Source organism: Egretta garzetta, unplaced genomic scaffold, assembly GCF_000687185.1.
Source record: "Egretta garzetta isolate BGI_Z169 unplaced genomic scaffold, ASM68718v1 scaffold45, whole genome shotgun sequence".
NCBI lineage: Eukaryota > Metazoa > Chordata > Aves > Pelecaniformes > Ardeidae > Egretta > Egretta garzetta.
In genome coordinates, this window is record NW_009260028.1 from 7,876,268 (window position 1) to 7,892,709 (window position 16,442).

The window sequence follows — 16,442 nt, forward strand, 5'->3', positions numbered from 1 at the left end:
CTTGTTTAATAAGCGCTGTCTTCACTTTGCATTTCTTGGATTTCAGCTTTTTTTTTGTACTTTAAAAATTACTCTGGAGAGGTAATATGTACTCAAACCAAAAAATGCCTGCAGTTTCAATTCTTATCTCAATAAAGTTTTGAGGGAATTAGTTACTGAAGTGGTTAACGTGGCATACTTGAATGGTTGACTTACCAATTAGAAGTATGGTTTATGTAATGTGCTAACTCATTATGTTCGTGTATAGGGTTCTGAGCAGTATTCATAAAGGAATATGTTGTTAGGTTTCTTGTATCATTAAAACATTTATGAGCAATATTATCTTTTTATTTTGAAAAGTGGTTTCTGTTTCAGTTTATCATCACTGGTGTAATCGGTTCACAAATAAGACTTACCTATTCTGGAGGTTGCTTTTTTTTTTTTTTTTTTTTTTTTTTTTTTTTTTTTAAACAAATACACTGTGCTGCTGAACAAACATCAAATTGGAGGAAGTGGTCAAATATTTTTTTTCCAAGCAAATTCTGTTGAGGTCTACTGACTCAGACTTTCCCAGACTCACCACTTGTTTCTGGATTTACCAGCTTAATTCTATAGCCTAAACTTGCTCTCCAAAACAAGGTTTTTGCAGTGTTTTATGTGCACAGGGTAATGCTTGGGGTCTGTTTCATTCAGTTGTGCTAAAGCATGATGCACAGTTTTACCATGGCCACGAGAATGCTCCGCTTTGCGTAGCAAGTTCTGAAAAGTTAAAGCATTCCTTCCATTCTTCCACAGTCATAGCAGATGAGTAAAACTCGCGCTAATGATGGAGGTAAAGCTAAGTCTTATGACTGTCACTTGCACAAGGGCTGCTGACCTAACAAGGCCCCTTACCAAAATACTTGTATTCCTATTGCCTCACATGACCCAATGAGCTTTCCTTGGAAATGAAGGCCACGTGGCAAGACAATCAGCTATATGTTAGCTATATCGGTCTGGCTCCCTGTTCAGTCCTCAAAATGTGTTCTTTTTTTTCTAGCTATCCTCAGCTTGCTTTCTACTGATTATATGCAGAAGCTGTGAACAGAAATCCTGAAGCTGATTGTGAGCATAGTTTTTGTAAGGTGCTTGATGGGATTCTTCAGAAAGGGATTTTTCCTCTTCTACTGGGGAAGGAATGTGGTTGCTGCTAACCGTGGCAGTTTATTTAATGGAATTTTGCAAAGTTTTGCCAAAGACAGATGCTTGCTCCTGGTCCTCGACTCAGGGAAATTCTTCAGAGTTAGTCTTAAAGTAATTTCTAAGACAGCCCATTGTGCTAATAGCTGAAACTGTCCACCTAGTGCCTTTAAGGCTTTCTTGTCTTTTGCTTAATAAATTATTGCTCAGAAGAAATAAACCTTCCTTCTGACAGAACTTACGTTTTAGTGCCATGTCAGCATTGTGAGAAGGAATGGGTATTTTCTTTCCTGAGAGCAGAAATTTATGATGTAATTTAAGATCTCTCACATAATTACAGCTTTTAATATTTTTGATGTTGCAGGTGCTGTTTTATAGTTTGTTCGTTTCAATGCTGTATACTACCCTTTTCCCAAAGACAGCCATTGCATTTAAACAACCATGGCTGTCCAACTTGTATTGTGTTTCAGCAAAAACCCCTGTAAAATCATCTTTCAGTTGTGATATTTTGTGTGTGTGTGTTTGCTTGTTAAAGCACTTAAATGCTAATTCAGGCATTCATGTCCCCAAAATTTGTTGCCCTAACATAGCTTTAAAAGAGGAATAGTTTTAATTAAAATTACTAAAAAAAACCTCTTAAGTGATCAGGTTTTACTATGTAGCTGCCTTCCTAAAAAGTGTTGACACACGGATGTGGCTTAGTAGTTGTCTCCATCTGCTGGCAGAATGGAAGTGTGCTTTATTTGGCTGACCTTTCATGGAATTTAGAGATCAAAAGATGAGAAAAATTATACTAAACTTTCATGCAAACTTCGTCAAATTCACATTAGCCGATGAAAGAGAACAATTGTTTTGTAAGTAGTTAATTCTGACAACAGTAACCAAATACTTAGAAACCTGGGGGTTTATTACATTTCATACTCTTGAATTTGATATCCTCCTTATGGGCCAGATGTGCAAGGGTATGTAGCTGCTAAATAGTTTTGTGAGACTCTGCCTTTTATGATTTTTAAAACTGAAAAGAAATTTGTATTTTGCTTCCCTGCCCTTCTTAATGTTTCTACTATTTTTATGTTTTCAAATGTAATTACAAACACAGCACTAGTTTTTACCCATACTCTATTAAATCATGGGCTGAGTGAAGTTGTCTGTCATTAAATAATAAAAAAATTAGTTAAAGAGACTATAATTGTACAGGTGGCATTAGAGATTTGTGTCCAGTTTATTATTGAAAAAACCCAAACAAACCAACAAAAAAACTGAAAGAACTTTTTCCCCTGCTGCAGGCCTTCTTTGCTGCTTCAGTAAACTGAATCAAAGGAGGCTTCTCCTGGCTCCTTTCATGTTGGTAACCAGGATTTAGCCTTCTAGCGAGAGGCATAAGTACAGCTATTCTGTAATGAAACAAACCTTTCATTTCTAATTCCTTGTTGCCTTGGTTCTGTTGTGTGTGTTTGAGTCAGCATAGCGTAAAAACTTCCTAGTAAAGTTACCAGTTTGGATTCTGGATTCTGAATTCACGCATTAGAAGAGGTGTTTTTAATAAACTGCACTTTGGAATTTAGAACTCTATTTCCAGTATTTGGAATTGTTCAGGCTCTGGCAATTCCTATAAAGGAGCTTGGGGTGTTGATTTTTAACTACAAGTAGCAGTATTTTGATTCTGTTCTTTCTACGCCACTCCTAACCCCCGAGTTAGTACATTTACAGGTGTGATGAGAAAGCTCTGTAACACTAAAATGACCTCATCAAGAAATTGCACTCTAGCATTTGTGAACTGAGTACACGCTGGTGATAACGAAACAGATGTTTATACTGAAAATTCTATTATTGCAAAGCAGGTACAAAAGAGGAATCGGAACCCAGGGTGACATTGACTGGGGTTTGTATCATTCTCGGCATGGTTGCCCTTTTCTTATGAGAGGTTCCTGGAAAAGAGAGGGGAGGATGAAAATGGAAGTAAGTAAAAGCCATTCTAGGTGTATAGATTGAGGCAGTTCGTATCGAAGAAACTGATTGTCTCTGTGTACACACACACACACTGCATGGTCTGCACCAGTCAGAAAAAAGTTGAACTGAGGAGGTGCACTCAGCCTCTCTATTCTTCCATCAGAGCACTTTGTTACTGAATGCAGCATCCAGTTGCATGATTGATAGGTATTTACTGTTTAATAGGTAAATATTTGGAAAAGCCCAGCCACAATCTTCAGCGATTACTTTTTAAAAAATTTTTTAACACCGTCTATAGTGGGGATTACACACCTATGCATCATTGCATCATTAGTGTGTGCCAGTTGCCGATTTGAAATCCCCTTAAAAATACATTATCCTTAGTCTCTGCAAAAGTAAGACTTCTGATTTTGTTATGTACAAATCGAAACCAAGGACCTATCAGTCCTTTGTCCAAATCTGGGAAATGCTTACTTTTGCAAGCACAACTCAAAATAAAGGAGGAAAAAAAAAAATTGTTCTATGAATTTGCTTTGATAGTAAGTAAAATTTTCACAAAAATACTAGGCATTGTATCATCTAACCTACTATGCGAAATAACTGATGGACTTATCAGTGCCAGTGTGTAAACTTGTATATTTTAAGGCAAGCAATTTTTTGCTGTGATGGAAATGATTGACTTACTTACTTGGGTCAGCGGGGGGGGCAGAAGAGAGATGATAGTTCACAGAATAACCTGTGAACTTTCACCCCTCTATATGGAAACTTGTTTCAGGGTCAAATCCTTGTAGCTGCCTTCTTGCCACGGTCAATGCCAGCCCTACTATTCACAACACTGCGGCCATCGAGGCCTAGGTACGTAAACATTTAAGGAGTTTTTAAAGTTCTTTACATCAAAACAGATTTTTAAAATTTCTGTTTATAAGCTTTCACCATTTAACAACTATTATGTTAATGATGATTTGAAAGAATGTGAAGACTACTGCTGCTAAACTGTGTGGCTAAGCGCCTTTTTTTCCTTTAAAAAAAAGAAAAGAAAAACCTGTATGTTTCATGTGGATTTTCAGAGTAGAACTTGAATGTACAACTGCTGTATAATAAAATGATAAAATGGGGAAACGTTTTTTTTATATATATTTAAAATACGCCTAAACACTATGTGAATGTCATTACTAAATGTGCTTGTATTTTGTTCAATAACTAGGTACACTTGGCACGCATGTTGCCAGTTAAACAGTTAACACTGCCTCCTTTCACAAGATGAGAAGAGATGCATTGGAACCAAAGTAGCGTGTTTAAATATGGACGGTTATCATTTTATTAAATACATATGTCTGAAATGGGTCACTTGCCACTTTTGGATTGCATTAGAATTTTCTTAAGTTGTTCTTTTTTGAAAATATTGATTTGTGTCTTGTGTGTCTGCGTGAATTCTGGTTTATACAAGATGTTAATGTATTATAAAGCTAAGGTGTATTTTTTTTGAATTGAGTCTGTGAAAGGTTGTTAGAAACATTTTTTGGAAGCTCCCACTTATTTTTTAAAATCCCAGTGCTAACTTTAGGACTTGTTTTACTTTTCTTTTTCTGGATAGGATCAGTTCTTAAGAGCAGCCCCTGTAACTGGAGGAATGGGAGCTCAACTGATGAGAAAAATGGGCTGGAGAGAAGGAGAAGGGCTTGGAAAAAACAAAGAAGGCAGCGTTGAGCCTATCATGGTCGATTTTAAGACAGATCGGAAAGGTAAGCCCTTCCTTAAATGTCTTATGGCAGTCTAAACTTCTCATGTCTGTTTTGTAGTAAGCTTTTTCTGGGTACAGCTTCACTGTAAAAGGTAATAGAATGACGTAGATGACTTTGGGACTAGTTTTTCAAGCCCTGGATTATGTATATAGGCTTTGTCCTTATGCTTGGGAACTCTTCCAGATGTTCTTTAACTTTCCCTAACCTTCACCTTCCTTTTTAAAAAGTGCTTCTCAGTGGTTCTTAAATTAGGGATGTGCTTCAGTTGGATGTATAGAGAAGGCACAGATAGGGAAACGAATCGTGGAAGAGCTGTTGTGGTTGGTCTAGAGAAAGTGGCCGAAGCAAGAATGGGGCAGGATAGAAGATTGAATAATTCAATCAGTTTTAAACTGGGGTGAAGGACAGAGGCGAGAGCCACAGAGTTGAGTTAGCGCTGCCTTTCAGCCAAAGTCCTGACATGAATGGACTTGTCATACTGATGGTTTTAGGTCTTCCAAATGGTTTCCGTTTCCTTTTTTGTCCATCTGATCTCCCTGCTCTTCCATCTCCTGCTGCAGGCAGCTCTGCTCAACTACAAGGGTGTTTCTCTGATTGTTTCCAAAGATTGCTTTAGCAGTCTTTCGTCCTCTTCTTTATATAGTCCATGGCCACAGGTGGAGAACTGTTGCACTTGTCTCTTTCTACTCAAAAAACTATCCTTTTATTTACACGCAGTGCGCTGCTGCTTAAACTGGCAGCATGGTTTATATGGTTGGCCATCTCTCCAGCATATTCAGCAAGAGTTCTGTTTTCAGAGTGAGTGTTTATGAAAATTTGACATCTGAGATATCTACACAAGTTCTAATTCTTTCAAATAAAACATGCAGAATTTCAGCAGTCAGGATTTATGATTTAATTGTTATATTATGCATGTTACCAAAATAAATGATTTAACACTTGACTGCAGGAAAACAAATTCTTACTTCTGTTGTTCTCCTAAGTATTTTTTTAAAATCTGGGAACCTTTAATATATTACATAGTTCACATCTAATATTAAAGCATGAAAACACTTTGAATTATGGGTTTGTATTAGCTTTTGTCAATGCTCATAATAGAGCTCGGAAGAAAACAAAGCATATAAATGCAAAGGTTGAGAAGTTTAATTGCAGAGATGCTGTTGGAGGTGGAGGAATCTTTAGCTGTCAAACGCTCGTTCTCAGTAGTTCAGTACTGCTCAGGTGACCAAGCTAGCAGTGGAAATACAATTTAAACATTTAATTATCAAGTGCAAAGAGCTAGAAAATGAGAAAGCAAGCCTATGCTAAGAAAATACCCATTGCTTTCTGAATTCTAAAGACCACCTGGTAGCATAATACAGTTTTATAAATAGAGAAGTGCAACAGTCTCCAAGTACAGAACACAGCAATACAGACATCTTCGTTTTATACGAACAACGACCAAACTTGCTTTTCAGCTGTTTTTCTTCTGTGCAGCATTTCTGTTTAAAGAAGGGGGGAGGGGGGAAGAACACCTGGTGACAGAGTGATTGCCAAGAAAATATTTGAAAAATATTTTGTTACTTTTACTTAGTTACTGTGAACTTTATAGATGTTGTTTTGTAAAGGTCTCACTCTTGGTAAGAGTTCCTTCAATTTACCTTAGTATCAGTCAGAGGGAAGAAATTGAGAACAGTCAATTTCAGCCTTATTTTGTCATGCAGCCTGCATCACGTAGTGATGGATTTTTGTGGTGAGGAGGGAAGAGTTAGCTCTGTTCATTATGTTGCTTGCTTCTTGTCACATCATGGGAAAGAGGCAGGATTGGTGCACAACCCGTGAACATTCTGAACATGGAAGATATTTTGGGTGATAGAGAGCTGTCTTGCAGCTTAAGTTTCCAGTTCTAGAAGCGTGCCCCGGGATCCTCATGTGGTTTCTGGTAGAAATTTCCTTAGTGCCTGCAGAACTTGATACCGAAGCTTCAAGGACCAAGCCCTAAGGCAGGATCAGGTCCTCACTGCGCTGGGCATTCTTAAGAGATAGTTTGCTCTTTCTGCTTCAGAATGCTCAGTCTTCCATAACAATTAAAAACGTTAATGGAGTTAAAGGCTGCCTCCTCCAGCATGTGATAGATTCATGTGGAAATACTAATAACCTTAGTAATGACTGGGCTTTACTTTAATTTCATAGTTTTAAGATACTTGATATCATATATGGAATCTTACCTGATAATTTCCACAGAAAAACCTAAACGTGTTCCATGCTGATAATACTTTTTAATGTTGAGCCAGCCAAGTCTATAATAGGGGGAGACAACTTGCATTATGGAGCAGCAGCCTGTTTCATGTGTTAAAAAGAAGCAACTGAACAGTGATTACACATTTATGACTAGTAGCTGAAAAGCATCTTCAAACTTTAGTGTTCTTTGGTGCTTAAATGTATAAAAAGTCATTTTTTTTTTTTTTCAAGTTCTGTGTAGAGGTTTAAAGAAAAGTCTGAAATTTTTAAAAGGAGTCTGTCTGTTACTAAGTAACCTATTTTTGTTTTGTAGGGGCCTTGAAACACATTTTTAGAACTTATCCCCCAAATAAAATGCTATTTCTAGGTACAGGAACAAGCAGTTTGCTAAGGAGTTACTCAGTAGGCTGCACTAAGACGAACCAAAAAGTTGTTGTCTGCCTTTGCTATAGCCTTTCCCTTAGACCCTGTTTGTTCCACGTACTAAGTGAGATCTGTAATTCTCTCATGGACAGCATCAAAACCAAACCCTTCTTGAGCTTTGCTGTCAGCCAGTAAATTGTTGGTTGCTTGTATTCAGAGAAGCCTGGTCCATCAGCAGAGCTTGTCGGAGTCTGTTGCAGCTTTTTTGAAAGTCCCTCTTGAGGTACCAGGGCCAAGATGTGGAAGACAAGGGTCAGTGACTTTGACTCAGGGAGACTCAGTATTAATGCAGAGAATGACGTAAGAATTTTTTTCTTGGGTGGAAATCTTTGCTGATTTTGGATATAAAATTCTGTAATTAAAAAAAAAAAAAAGAACCTCTGTTTCAATGATTGTTGTCTATGTGGGTTTCATGCCACTTGAAAAGTCCCTACTTAGGAGCTGCATGAATGTTAGGATGAAAATCTGGGAAGGAGGGAAGGATTTTCTTTTAAAGCAAAACAAAACAATATGCCAACCAAAAAAAGCTGAAGGAACAGGAAGGAACTGGAAACAATTGCAGTATCTCCCTGTCTTTATTCACCAAAGCCAGGAACAGAAACAAATTGAGGTAAGAAACAAAGTAATACTGAAGGACTGAAGTCTGAGAAATTCTGAAAAAACGGCCAGGTATTTTGTTTACGTGTATTTTAAAAAATGGTCATGGCAAAATGAATGGAAAGACACTTGAGTCGCTTCTTAAGCATGGCATGGTTCCTGGCATTTGATACATTTTTGGCGATTGTTAAGTTTTATTTCTTACTCTCATAAAATTTTAAAAGGAAAAATGTTCAGCTTCCGTGTTTCACAATATCTTCCCTTGGAACTTGTGCTCTTTGCATTGACTTGGGGCCCAGTTGCATGCTTTCCTCCCGCTTGATAGTGAGATATGATTGAAATCACGGTAATTGGGCTGTGAACTTGCACAGAAAGGATAAATATTTGAATACTGTTAAATAAAGACAGCACATGTTATAAGAACACCACTGTGTTACTCATATCATAAAAGGACATACTGGGTGCACTTTTTATTGTTTAACGGAAATACTTCAAATGTTTAGTACGTTGGAGGCAAACTGTTAAGGTAGTGGATGACTTTTGGGTTGCACAAAGCAAATACTGAACGAGAGAATGTTTTTAAGTTTCTCTCTTGTTCAGTGTTTCTCCAAAGAAGGCACAGAAAACCAGGTGTTCCTGATTTGCATGAGACTACTCAAAGTTTTCTACTACCTGGCTTGTCTTGAGTCTTCCTGGAGCAGTTGAGAAGACTCTTGTGTGTAGTATGGAGGGAAAAAAAATCTGGATGAAAGGGAGGTTTGAAAGACTTCTGAAAAGACAGTTGTATGGTGCCTCCAGGCTCCATCTCCACTAATACATGTTTCTGCTTTACTGATGAGAATACAGAAATCGGGTGGGAATCATAAATGTAAACTTTATTGTGTTTTGTTTAGGGCTTGTTGCTGTGGGAGAGAAGGCACAAAAGAGATCTGGACATTATGTTGTGATGAAGGATCTTTCAGGTGAGATTCTTACTTGTCTAAAAAAAAAAAAAGAAAAGCCCTCACTTAAATGATTGCTTTGATAGCTACCTTGAAATTTCAAATACATTTTATCTTTAAGGTAAACATCCAGTTTCTGCGTTGATGGAGATCTGTAACAAAAGAAGATGGTCACCACCTGAATTTGTGTTGGTGGATGATAGTGGGCCTGATCATCGCAAACATTTTATCTTTAAGGTGTGTTTGAGTTTCCTTGTTTGCTGTTGGTTTCTCTATTAACAGTGATGTAAATTCATGTTTATATTTGTATCTAAACATAAAAGCCACCTCAGGGGTGGCTGAGGACTGCTAAGCAGCATCTCGATACTACAGTTTCAAAGTCCTGTTTCTGTAAAGGCCAAATCGGATCTGTCAAGCGCACTAATCTGCAAATCCGTCAAGAAACGCACTGTTCCGCTTCTCACTAAAATGATTAACCTGTGTGGTGTCACATTCTTGCTGTTTACTTGCAGGTGTGGTGTTAAGTCTAACCGTTGTAGAGGTAGCAAGCAAGATGTAGTTGGATTTGTCCTTCGGTTATCTTCTGGTGTGGGCTTTCTTTTTCACCTAACACCTTGCATTAGCAAGTTACTATTTGGAAATGATTGTGCTTACAGACCAGACGTGGATTTTGTCTACCCCTAGAACTGCGTAAGAGAATGCGCTTCAAGGAGCTCTGTAGCGCTGCCTTGAAACAGAAGGGAAGAGGCACGTTCTAACTCTTTCTTTTTTTTTTCCTCCTCCCCCTCTTTCATGAACAGGTGAGAGTCAATGGAAATGAGTACAGGCCTACTTTTGCCAGCCTTAACAAGAAGCATGCTAAAGCCACAGCAGCAACTGCGGCTCTCCAAGCGATGGGACTTGTACCAAAGGAAAGCATGGTTAATACCACCATGTTTAGGAGTGCCTCACACCGCTAGATATCGTTTTTTATATTGACATTATTTCAGATAATTTTACTCTGCACAAAAATGGTATTTGCCCTTTCATGTTGTAAATACATTGGCAATTCCCACGTTGTAAAAACTGTACAGACACCTTCAGGTTTTTCTTTTGTACCATCAAAATGTATTTAAATCATACTTAGTTTTTGGTATGTTTATATTGTTTACATTAGTGATGTAATTATTTCTTAAATGACTAAATCGGATGACAGACTCTGGAGGCATCAGTAATCTAAACCCTTGTTTTAAAAGTCATGCAGTTTCCCTCCAATACGGAATGTTAACACTTTCATACTGTTTTGTACTATGCTGCAGTTTTCCCTGGTCTCGGTAAAGCTACTCTTGCACTTTTGCCGACAGCTGGTAAAAGGTCGTGCGGCTTACCTTAGTCTAGTCGAGGCTGGCGTGTACTGCTGGACAGATACCGGGCCAGTACTGTGACCCCCGTGAGGCGGCAGGCGGCGGCAGCCCTGTTGTACAGTGTTAACGCTGCGGCTTCGTGCTGCGTTTCGTTTTGGGGGTTTAGCTCCGCGGTGCACTGCAACCGGCCGTACGGCCCATGCTCCAGGACACGCGCGATTAGGCAAAAGACTTGCTTGCAGAGGGACGGCAGAAAGTCCAGCAGTGGAACCGATGAGACTCGCAATGTAAAGGTGACTCTCCCTGCATGTTCTGAGAAGGGAGACGGTGGAGTCGTCTTATTCCAAACAAATTAACACACTGCCTGATGTTGATTGTATGAATTTGTGGTTAATGTGAATTTTAAACTCTAACAAATCTACAACTGGATTCGGGGGGGAGGGAGGGGATAGAATGATGCTTAAATTGTTGTACCCAACTTGGTCAATAAAGCAGCACAAGTTCATAATCTTAATCACTGGTCGGTAAACGGTAATTAAAACGTATGCCAAGACAACTTTCTGAAGACACGCACAGTATGAAAGCACGCTTTATGAAGATTATCGACAGCTGTTAGGGTTGCAGAATCAGTTCTAGTCGGTTTTGGTTGCTTTGTGGACTATTACCAAATCAACTCCTTGGGCTTAAATTTCCTGTAATGGTACTCTGCCCTCAAGGAGACAGCCTGATCCAGAGTTTTAGCAGTTTGACAAGTGAGAGGATGTAAGAGCTTTTCCTCCTTCTTTTCTCTCTCTCTCTCTCTCTCTCTTTTTTTTTTTTTATTTTTTTTTTTTTTGTAATTTAAGAAGTATTAGTACTTTAGCTGTGTGCACTTTGTAGTGGAAAGGGCATCGTACACCTCTTGCCAGATTTGTCCGAGCTACAAGCAGACTGCCGGGATTTATGGACTCTGGTCGTTCAGGTGCTTACTTCAGAAGAGTCTTTTTGAGGTCTCTTCGTACGACATCTACTGACCAGAGCTTCGTCTGGGACAGGAACAAAATACAGGTTGCAGGCAGTAAGGCTGTGCTCGAGCCTAAAGTGAATGACCTCTGCAATGGTAGCAGGAACGTGGAGGTGAAGGATTGCCAGTACTTCCTCTTCCACGGAGTAAGGCGACTTGCGTGCATTCTGTCAACTGTTACGGAACAAGGTGTCTGTCTTTGCCCTGAAGGGACGAGGTTCGAGGTCTCATGTTGTGTACAGCAGAGAAATGGTATTTGGATCTGCACCACACGCTTCCGAGAAGTAAAGCCCCATGTTAGTCTGTCGAAGCGCTCTAGAAATGCCTAAGTTGATCTTAATTTTCATGGACGTAGTTGTCTTTAATTAAAAACTTTTTTCCCTTTGTGGCTTCTCGCCTTCAGTCTCTGACTAAATATTTGAAGATCTCCTTGCCTCATTTGCTGAACTAGTTGGAAGGTGTGTATGAAAACCAAAAGTAAATGCGATCGTACAGCAACGGAAAGGTCTGCCTTGGGAGAGCTGGGTGTTGGATCTGTCTTGTCTGAAGTCTGGCTTTTTGATGTACGACTTAAAGTAATTAACTCGGGACGCGGGAACAGCTCCTAATTGGACTTTTGTTTCAATACCTGGTTTGGTAGAGCTAACGCATCAGAGATGTTGATCATTTTGTTTAGTTGACGGTGTCCATGTAAGCACTGGTTTCATAGCTGTACGGTATCGAGTCTGGGAACATAAAGTCTCTTGTACTTGTTGTTTTGTTCTTTTTTTGCTCTATATTCCCCATGTGTAATGTTAAGATACATGTTATCTCACGGCACCAAGGAGCAGATGAACTCGGTCCTGTTGAAGACTCCATTTTAAAAAAATAACTGTTTAGGCAAGTCTGGATTTCATGCCTTAAAAGACGTGGTACTGTCTGTGGATTTAACCTTTGGTCTTAAGGAAGACTTACAAAAAACCCCCCAAATAATTAAGGTCTGTAATGCCCTAATTACGACACTTCTTGATTTCAAGGTTTCTGTTTTAGTTTCATTCCTTGTTGTTTAGAACGATATATGACTCTAAGGCTAGTGCAGCGACGCGCTTCTGTTAAATTTGTAAATCTGAATTGGTTTGAGTGTGTTTTGCATGCAGGAATAGATAAGTAGTGACATATTAAAGCGAACAACTAGGAAACACTCTCTTGGAACCTGGTTATTTATGCAAGACTTTAGCTGTCTGCTGATGGAAGACGTGATCTGTGTGGCTGCTGGGTTTCCTTTTGCTGCAGGATTCTTTTTCCTAGAAGTAACCGTGCTGAAAGTGCTTCTGGTTTCCCTGTCACACGAGAGAGGAGCAGTTTGAAACAGGCGCCCAAGAACTGGCCCAGCCAGCTTCCACCAGAACAATTTCTGGGCAGGCTTTTCTAACTTTTAGTTTTTAAATAGTTAGGACTGGAGGAGCAGGGAGGTGAAGTTCCTACACTACACCTTGGAAAATTTGAAATTGGCTTTGAAATTGAAAAGGGCGAAAACTATACAGTATCTTAATCAACTGCTGCAAGTCTCTAGCTGGCCCGAACAAATCATAGCCGTGATGAAAATTCCCCCATTTGGACAGGGTTAAATAAATAAACCTTACTGCTCTACCAGCATCTGGAAGAATGGTAGCAGTTGCTGACACTACCTGTAGACGGAAGAACAGCGGAGTGGGTAGCGTAATGCTGCAGCTTTTATAGGGAAAGTTCACTGGAGCCAAGGGTGCTTCAGGAACGGCACCGAATCCCAGAGCTCTAAGCAACTGGAATGCGCTTCTGCAATTCCAGGCGGATCTGTGACTTAAACCCAAGTTTACGGTGCAGGGAGGAACTACAGCTCGGGTAATAACACAAAGCATGCGATAAAAGAATTTGGTGGTAAATTTTGAAACGATGCAGTTCTACACTACAAGAATGTAATTGCAATTCAATTTTTTTTTTAAATGAGTGAAAGATATTAATTGGCGCCGGTGTCTCTAACCCTTAACGTGCTACATGTGAAAATGCAAACTGGAACCGAAGTGAATAGCAATTACTGTATTTCCTAGCAGCAGACAGGCTGTAGCGCTGGGCCGAGGGTGAGTTTGCAGCAGACTGCAAAGCCCGGTAGCAGAGGCTAGGACTGACGTAGGCAGAGAAAGCTGGATAGAAAAAGGCATTGAGTGAACTGTTATTCCCTTAAAAAGCCACTGGAAAGGGAAGCGTAGTTAGTGCACCAGCTGCTTGAGAAACCCAGTCTTCTGGGATTCCCCACGATGCCATTGGCGCTGGATTTTCCCTCTTGGTGTCTAATACTAATCAAAGGGGAGAGATTCAGTTACTTGCTTCTAGATTAGCTGGGGAGAAGTGTAAAGATTAATTAAAGTTGGAGTGTACTACCCGGAACTCCCCCAGAAATGGAGCATTTGGCATTATCAAAGTAAGTGTTTCGTGTTCTATGGTGCCGCCTTCTATCGTAAGAGAGGGGCTTTCCCTTTATCTGGGTTTTTTGGATGCTACTCTTGTTCAGTGTATCCCTAGGCTGACACTGTCACGGGAGTTAACCGTAAAGTAACAAATACAAAGTTTCCCACTGCAATTGTATATGTGCTGTATTCTGGGGGTAGGACACTTCAAGTGGTGGTGATACCAAGTAACTGGAAGGCTGCACTGGAAGCTTCCATCCTGCTTCAGTCTGCAGTTTACCTGCCCACATTTTTAAGTTTACAGGCGTTTTCCTCAACTGAGGCTTAATGTTACTGTTCCAGAATCAGAGATTCTGTGGTGGTGAGCAGAAGGGCGCTGTAGTAACGATGAGGGTAGCTGACCTCGTGGCGCGAGCACGGCTTGCTTTTCTGTGCTCAGTTGAATCAGAAACGCCGCCGGAGCACACGAGCGGGACGGTAGCCTGCGTACCGCCCTTCAGATTCAGTATTCTCTGCTGCAGGAATCCGATCGCCTGACAGCTGTGTTAAAAAGCGACTTACGTGCCTCTAGACTTAACAGCTTTGACTACCTCAAGTGAAACCAGCTGCGTTAAACCTGTCACCAGCCTGGACGGTTGCTGTGAGCGCGCAGTCAGCTCAGCAGCCTCCTGCTCATTTGCTCGGTCTTTGATCAGGTGGCGCAACTGTTACTGCTCCCACTTGGCCCGAGTCAGGTTATAGTTTGTACAAATTGCTTTTTGGAAGTCTAGCTCATTTTCAGGTGTAAGTGGGTACGGGAATACCAGACAGCTATGCCAAGCAGTTCTGAGGAAGCTTCACCTTCTAATCTGAAGCAGCTGCAGCTGGAACTCTGCGCTCGTGTCTGGCTGACTTCCATTGATCTCTCTGGAGTTCAGAGCTGACTGCAAACCAAGAGGTGCACCAGACCACGGTGTAGCTGGCAAGCTTCTGGCAGGGTGCTGTGAACAGTTTGGAAGGGGTTTTGCCAAGAATTCCACCCATCCAAAATGGTTAGGAGTTACCACCACGGAGCAGTAGCAGAAATTCTGTACTTCAGAATAGAATGTGCTTGTGTGTGAAGAACACAGACCTTCCAGACCAAGAGACAATCAGGTTTCATCAAGTTTTATTTAAAAAAGGCTTTATAAAATACAAAAGGAGGTGTCCAAGGCCGTTTCCTTCAAGAGTCCTTTGAAGTGTTTTATGTCAGGTAATAGGCAGTTGCCTGTGATGTTCAACTCTATCGTGTCCCTCCCAGTACTGCACGGGTGCTGCCCACGTAGACCGAATGAAGCGCAGCAACCGCATGCTTGAGAGCATTCTTTTCCGTTCAGTGGAACTAGCATACCTAGGATTTCCAGGTATAAGCATAATCCTTCATTTCCAGAAATCGGATGGAAGATTTTCCCAGTGTTGGACACTGACTCAGTTGATCCAAGGTCTTAGGATGCAGTCCACACGTAGGTGTATCTTTGCATACGGTTTCCTGTGGAAATTCACACAAAGAAGAGAGACAGGGAATGGGTATTTCTGTCTGAAATAGCTGTGGCTTTTAACATTCCCCTGTGTACCTCTGGGGAACTCCTGAAAAGGTCGTTTTCTGATTTACTCCATTTCTGAGGGAATGACAAGCCACAGGGACTGCCAGGCAGCGATCACAAGTAATTGGGTGTAAGCCGATGCGTTAAGGGAAAGCTTTGTGTCACTCCGTGTCCCACGGTTTGTAATAAGGATACTGTTCCTAACAGGATAGGTTGTCCCTGCTAGTTTCCTTACCTTGTTTAAGGCAGGGCTTGCAGGGTCGAGGTGAGCGTTAAACACGGCAGTTGGCTCGTGCGTGTAGAACACGGCAGAGAAGGCTCCCCTCTGTGCTGACTTGAGCAGCGTGGTCAGGGAATGCAGGGAATGAGGCAGGACAGGGCCTATGATCTCCAAACTGAACACATCCTCGTAGGCCAAGTGAACCCTGGCTTTGGCATTTATACTTCGAGCCTGAAGACGAGAACATGTAGGATTAGCTTTTGACGCGCCATGCCCTACTTTTCATTGACTTTAAAACTGCCGTGCCACAGCCCTCTTCAAAGTTCAGAATACTTCCCGATATTGTCAGCTCGCTATTCAACACGCTGCGATGGTTTTACTGTCTTTGTAATGTCTCCTAAAACATACCGATGAAGATAGGCAGGGAGGCCGGAACAGGGGGAGAAAACTAACTGCAGAAGAACAATGCTGAACTGCTCTGCTACCTGTACCAACAGCGTGTCCTTCAGTATCCGCCACCTCCTTACAGCAACACGTGGTGAGCCATGGTTCAGAGGCTCCCTCGCTGCCAGCAGCTGCGGTAGTTTGAGACCCCGTAAGATCTCAGGAGAATCTTGAACCATTTTAGCATCTGGGAAGTCTGCCTAATCTCTTCTGGATTGGGATGTGAAGAATGGAGAACAGCGGGATTTCAGAAGAGCAGCACAGATCTGCGTGGGCAGAGCTGACTGAGGGGGCAGGCTGTTGCAGTCAGAACGCTAACTCGGGCTACAGCAACAAAAATTACTCTGCTGCACCTGAGGCGGACTGTGCAAAGTCGGTGAAGAAACAACTTCCTCTTCTTTACTGGAAAACGGAGA

The 16,442-nt window shown here is 40.9% G+C and overlaps 2 protein-coding genes across 5 annotated transcripts in view; one reads left to right on the forward strand and one right to left on the reverse strand.

Moving 5' to 3' along the window:
• Nucleotides 1-11,090, forward strand: part of SON (SON DNA and RNA binding protein) — a 38,819-nt gene extending 27,729 nt beyond the window's left edge. The window contains exons 8-11 of one of the 4 annotated variants that reach the window (XM_035896524.1): nt 4,703-4,850; nt 8,984-9,052; nt 9,153-9,268; nt 9,832-11,090. In XM_035896524.1, coding sequence (XP_035752417.1) covers nt 4,703-4,850; nt 8,984-9,052; nt 9,153-9,268; nt 9,832-9,990 — 492 coding nt within the window. In that variant the 3' untranslated portion in view covers nt 9,991-11,090. Of the gene's footprint in view, nt 1-2,996; nt 3,118-3,883; nt 3,965-4,702; nt 4,851-8,983; nt 9,053-9,152; nt 9,269-9,831 lie in introns of those variants that run through there. The other 3 variants (XR_004842307.1, XR_004842308.1, XM_035896525.1) reach the window with 3 other exon arrangements.
• Nucleotides 11,091-11,187: 97 nt separating this feature from the next.
• Nucleotides 11,188-16,442, reverse strand: part of DONSON (DNA replication fork stabilization factor DONSON) — a 13,544-nt gene continuing 8,289 nt past the window's right edge. Inside the window, exons 10-11 of the mRNA XM_035896424.1 lie at nt 15,598-15,861; nt 11,188-15,307 (exon numbers count right to left, since the gene is read on the reverse strand). Of these exons, the coding sequence (XP_035752317.1) occupies nt 15,170-15,307; nt 15,598-15,861 (402 nt within the window). The 3' untranslated portion in view covers nt 11,188-15,169. The remainder of the gene's footprint in view (nt 15,308-15,597; nt 15,862-16,442) is intronic.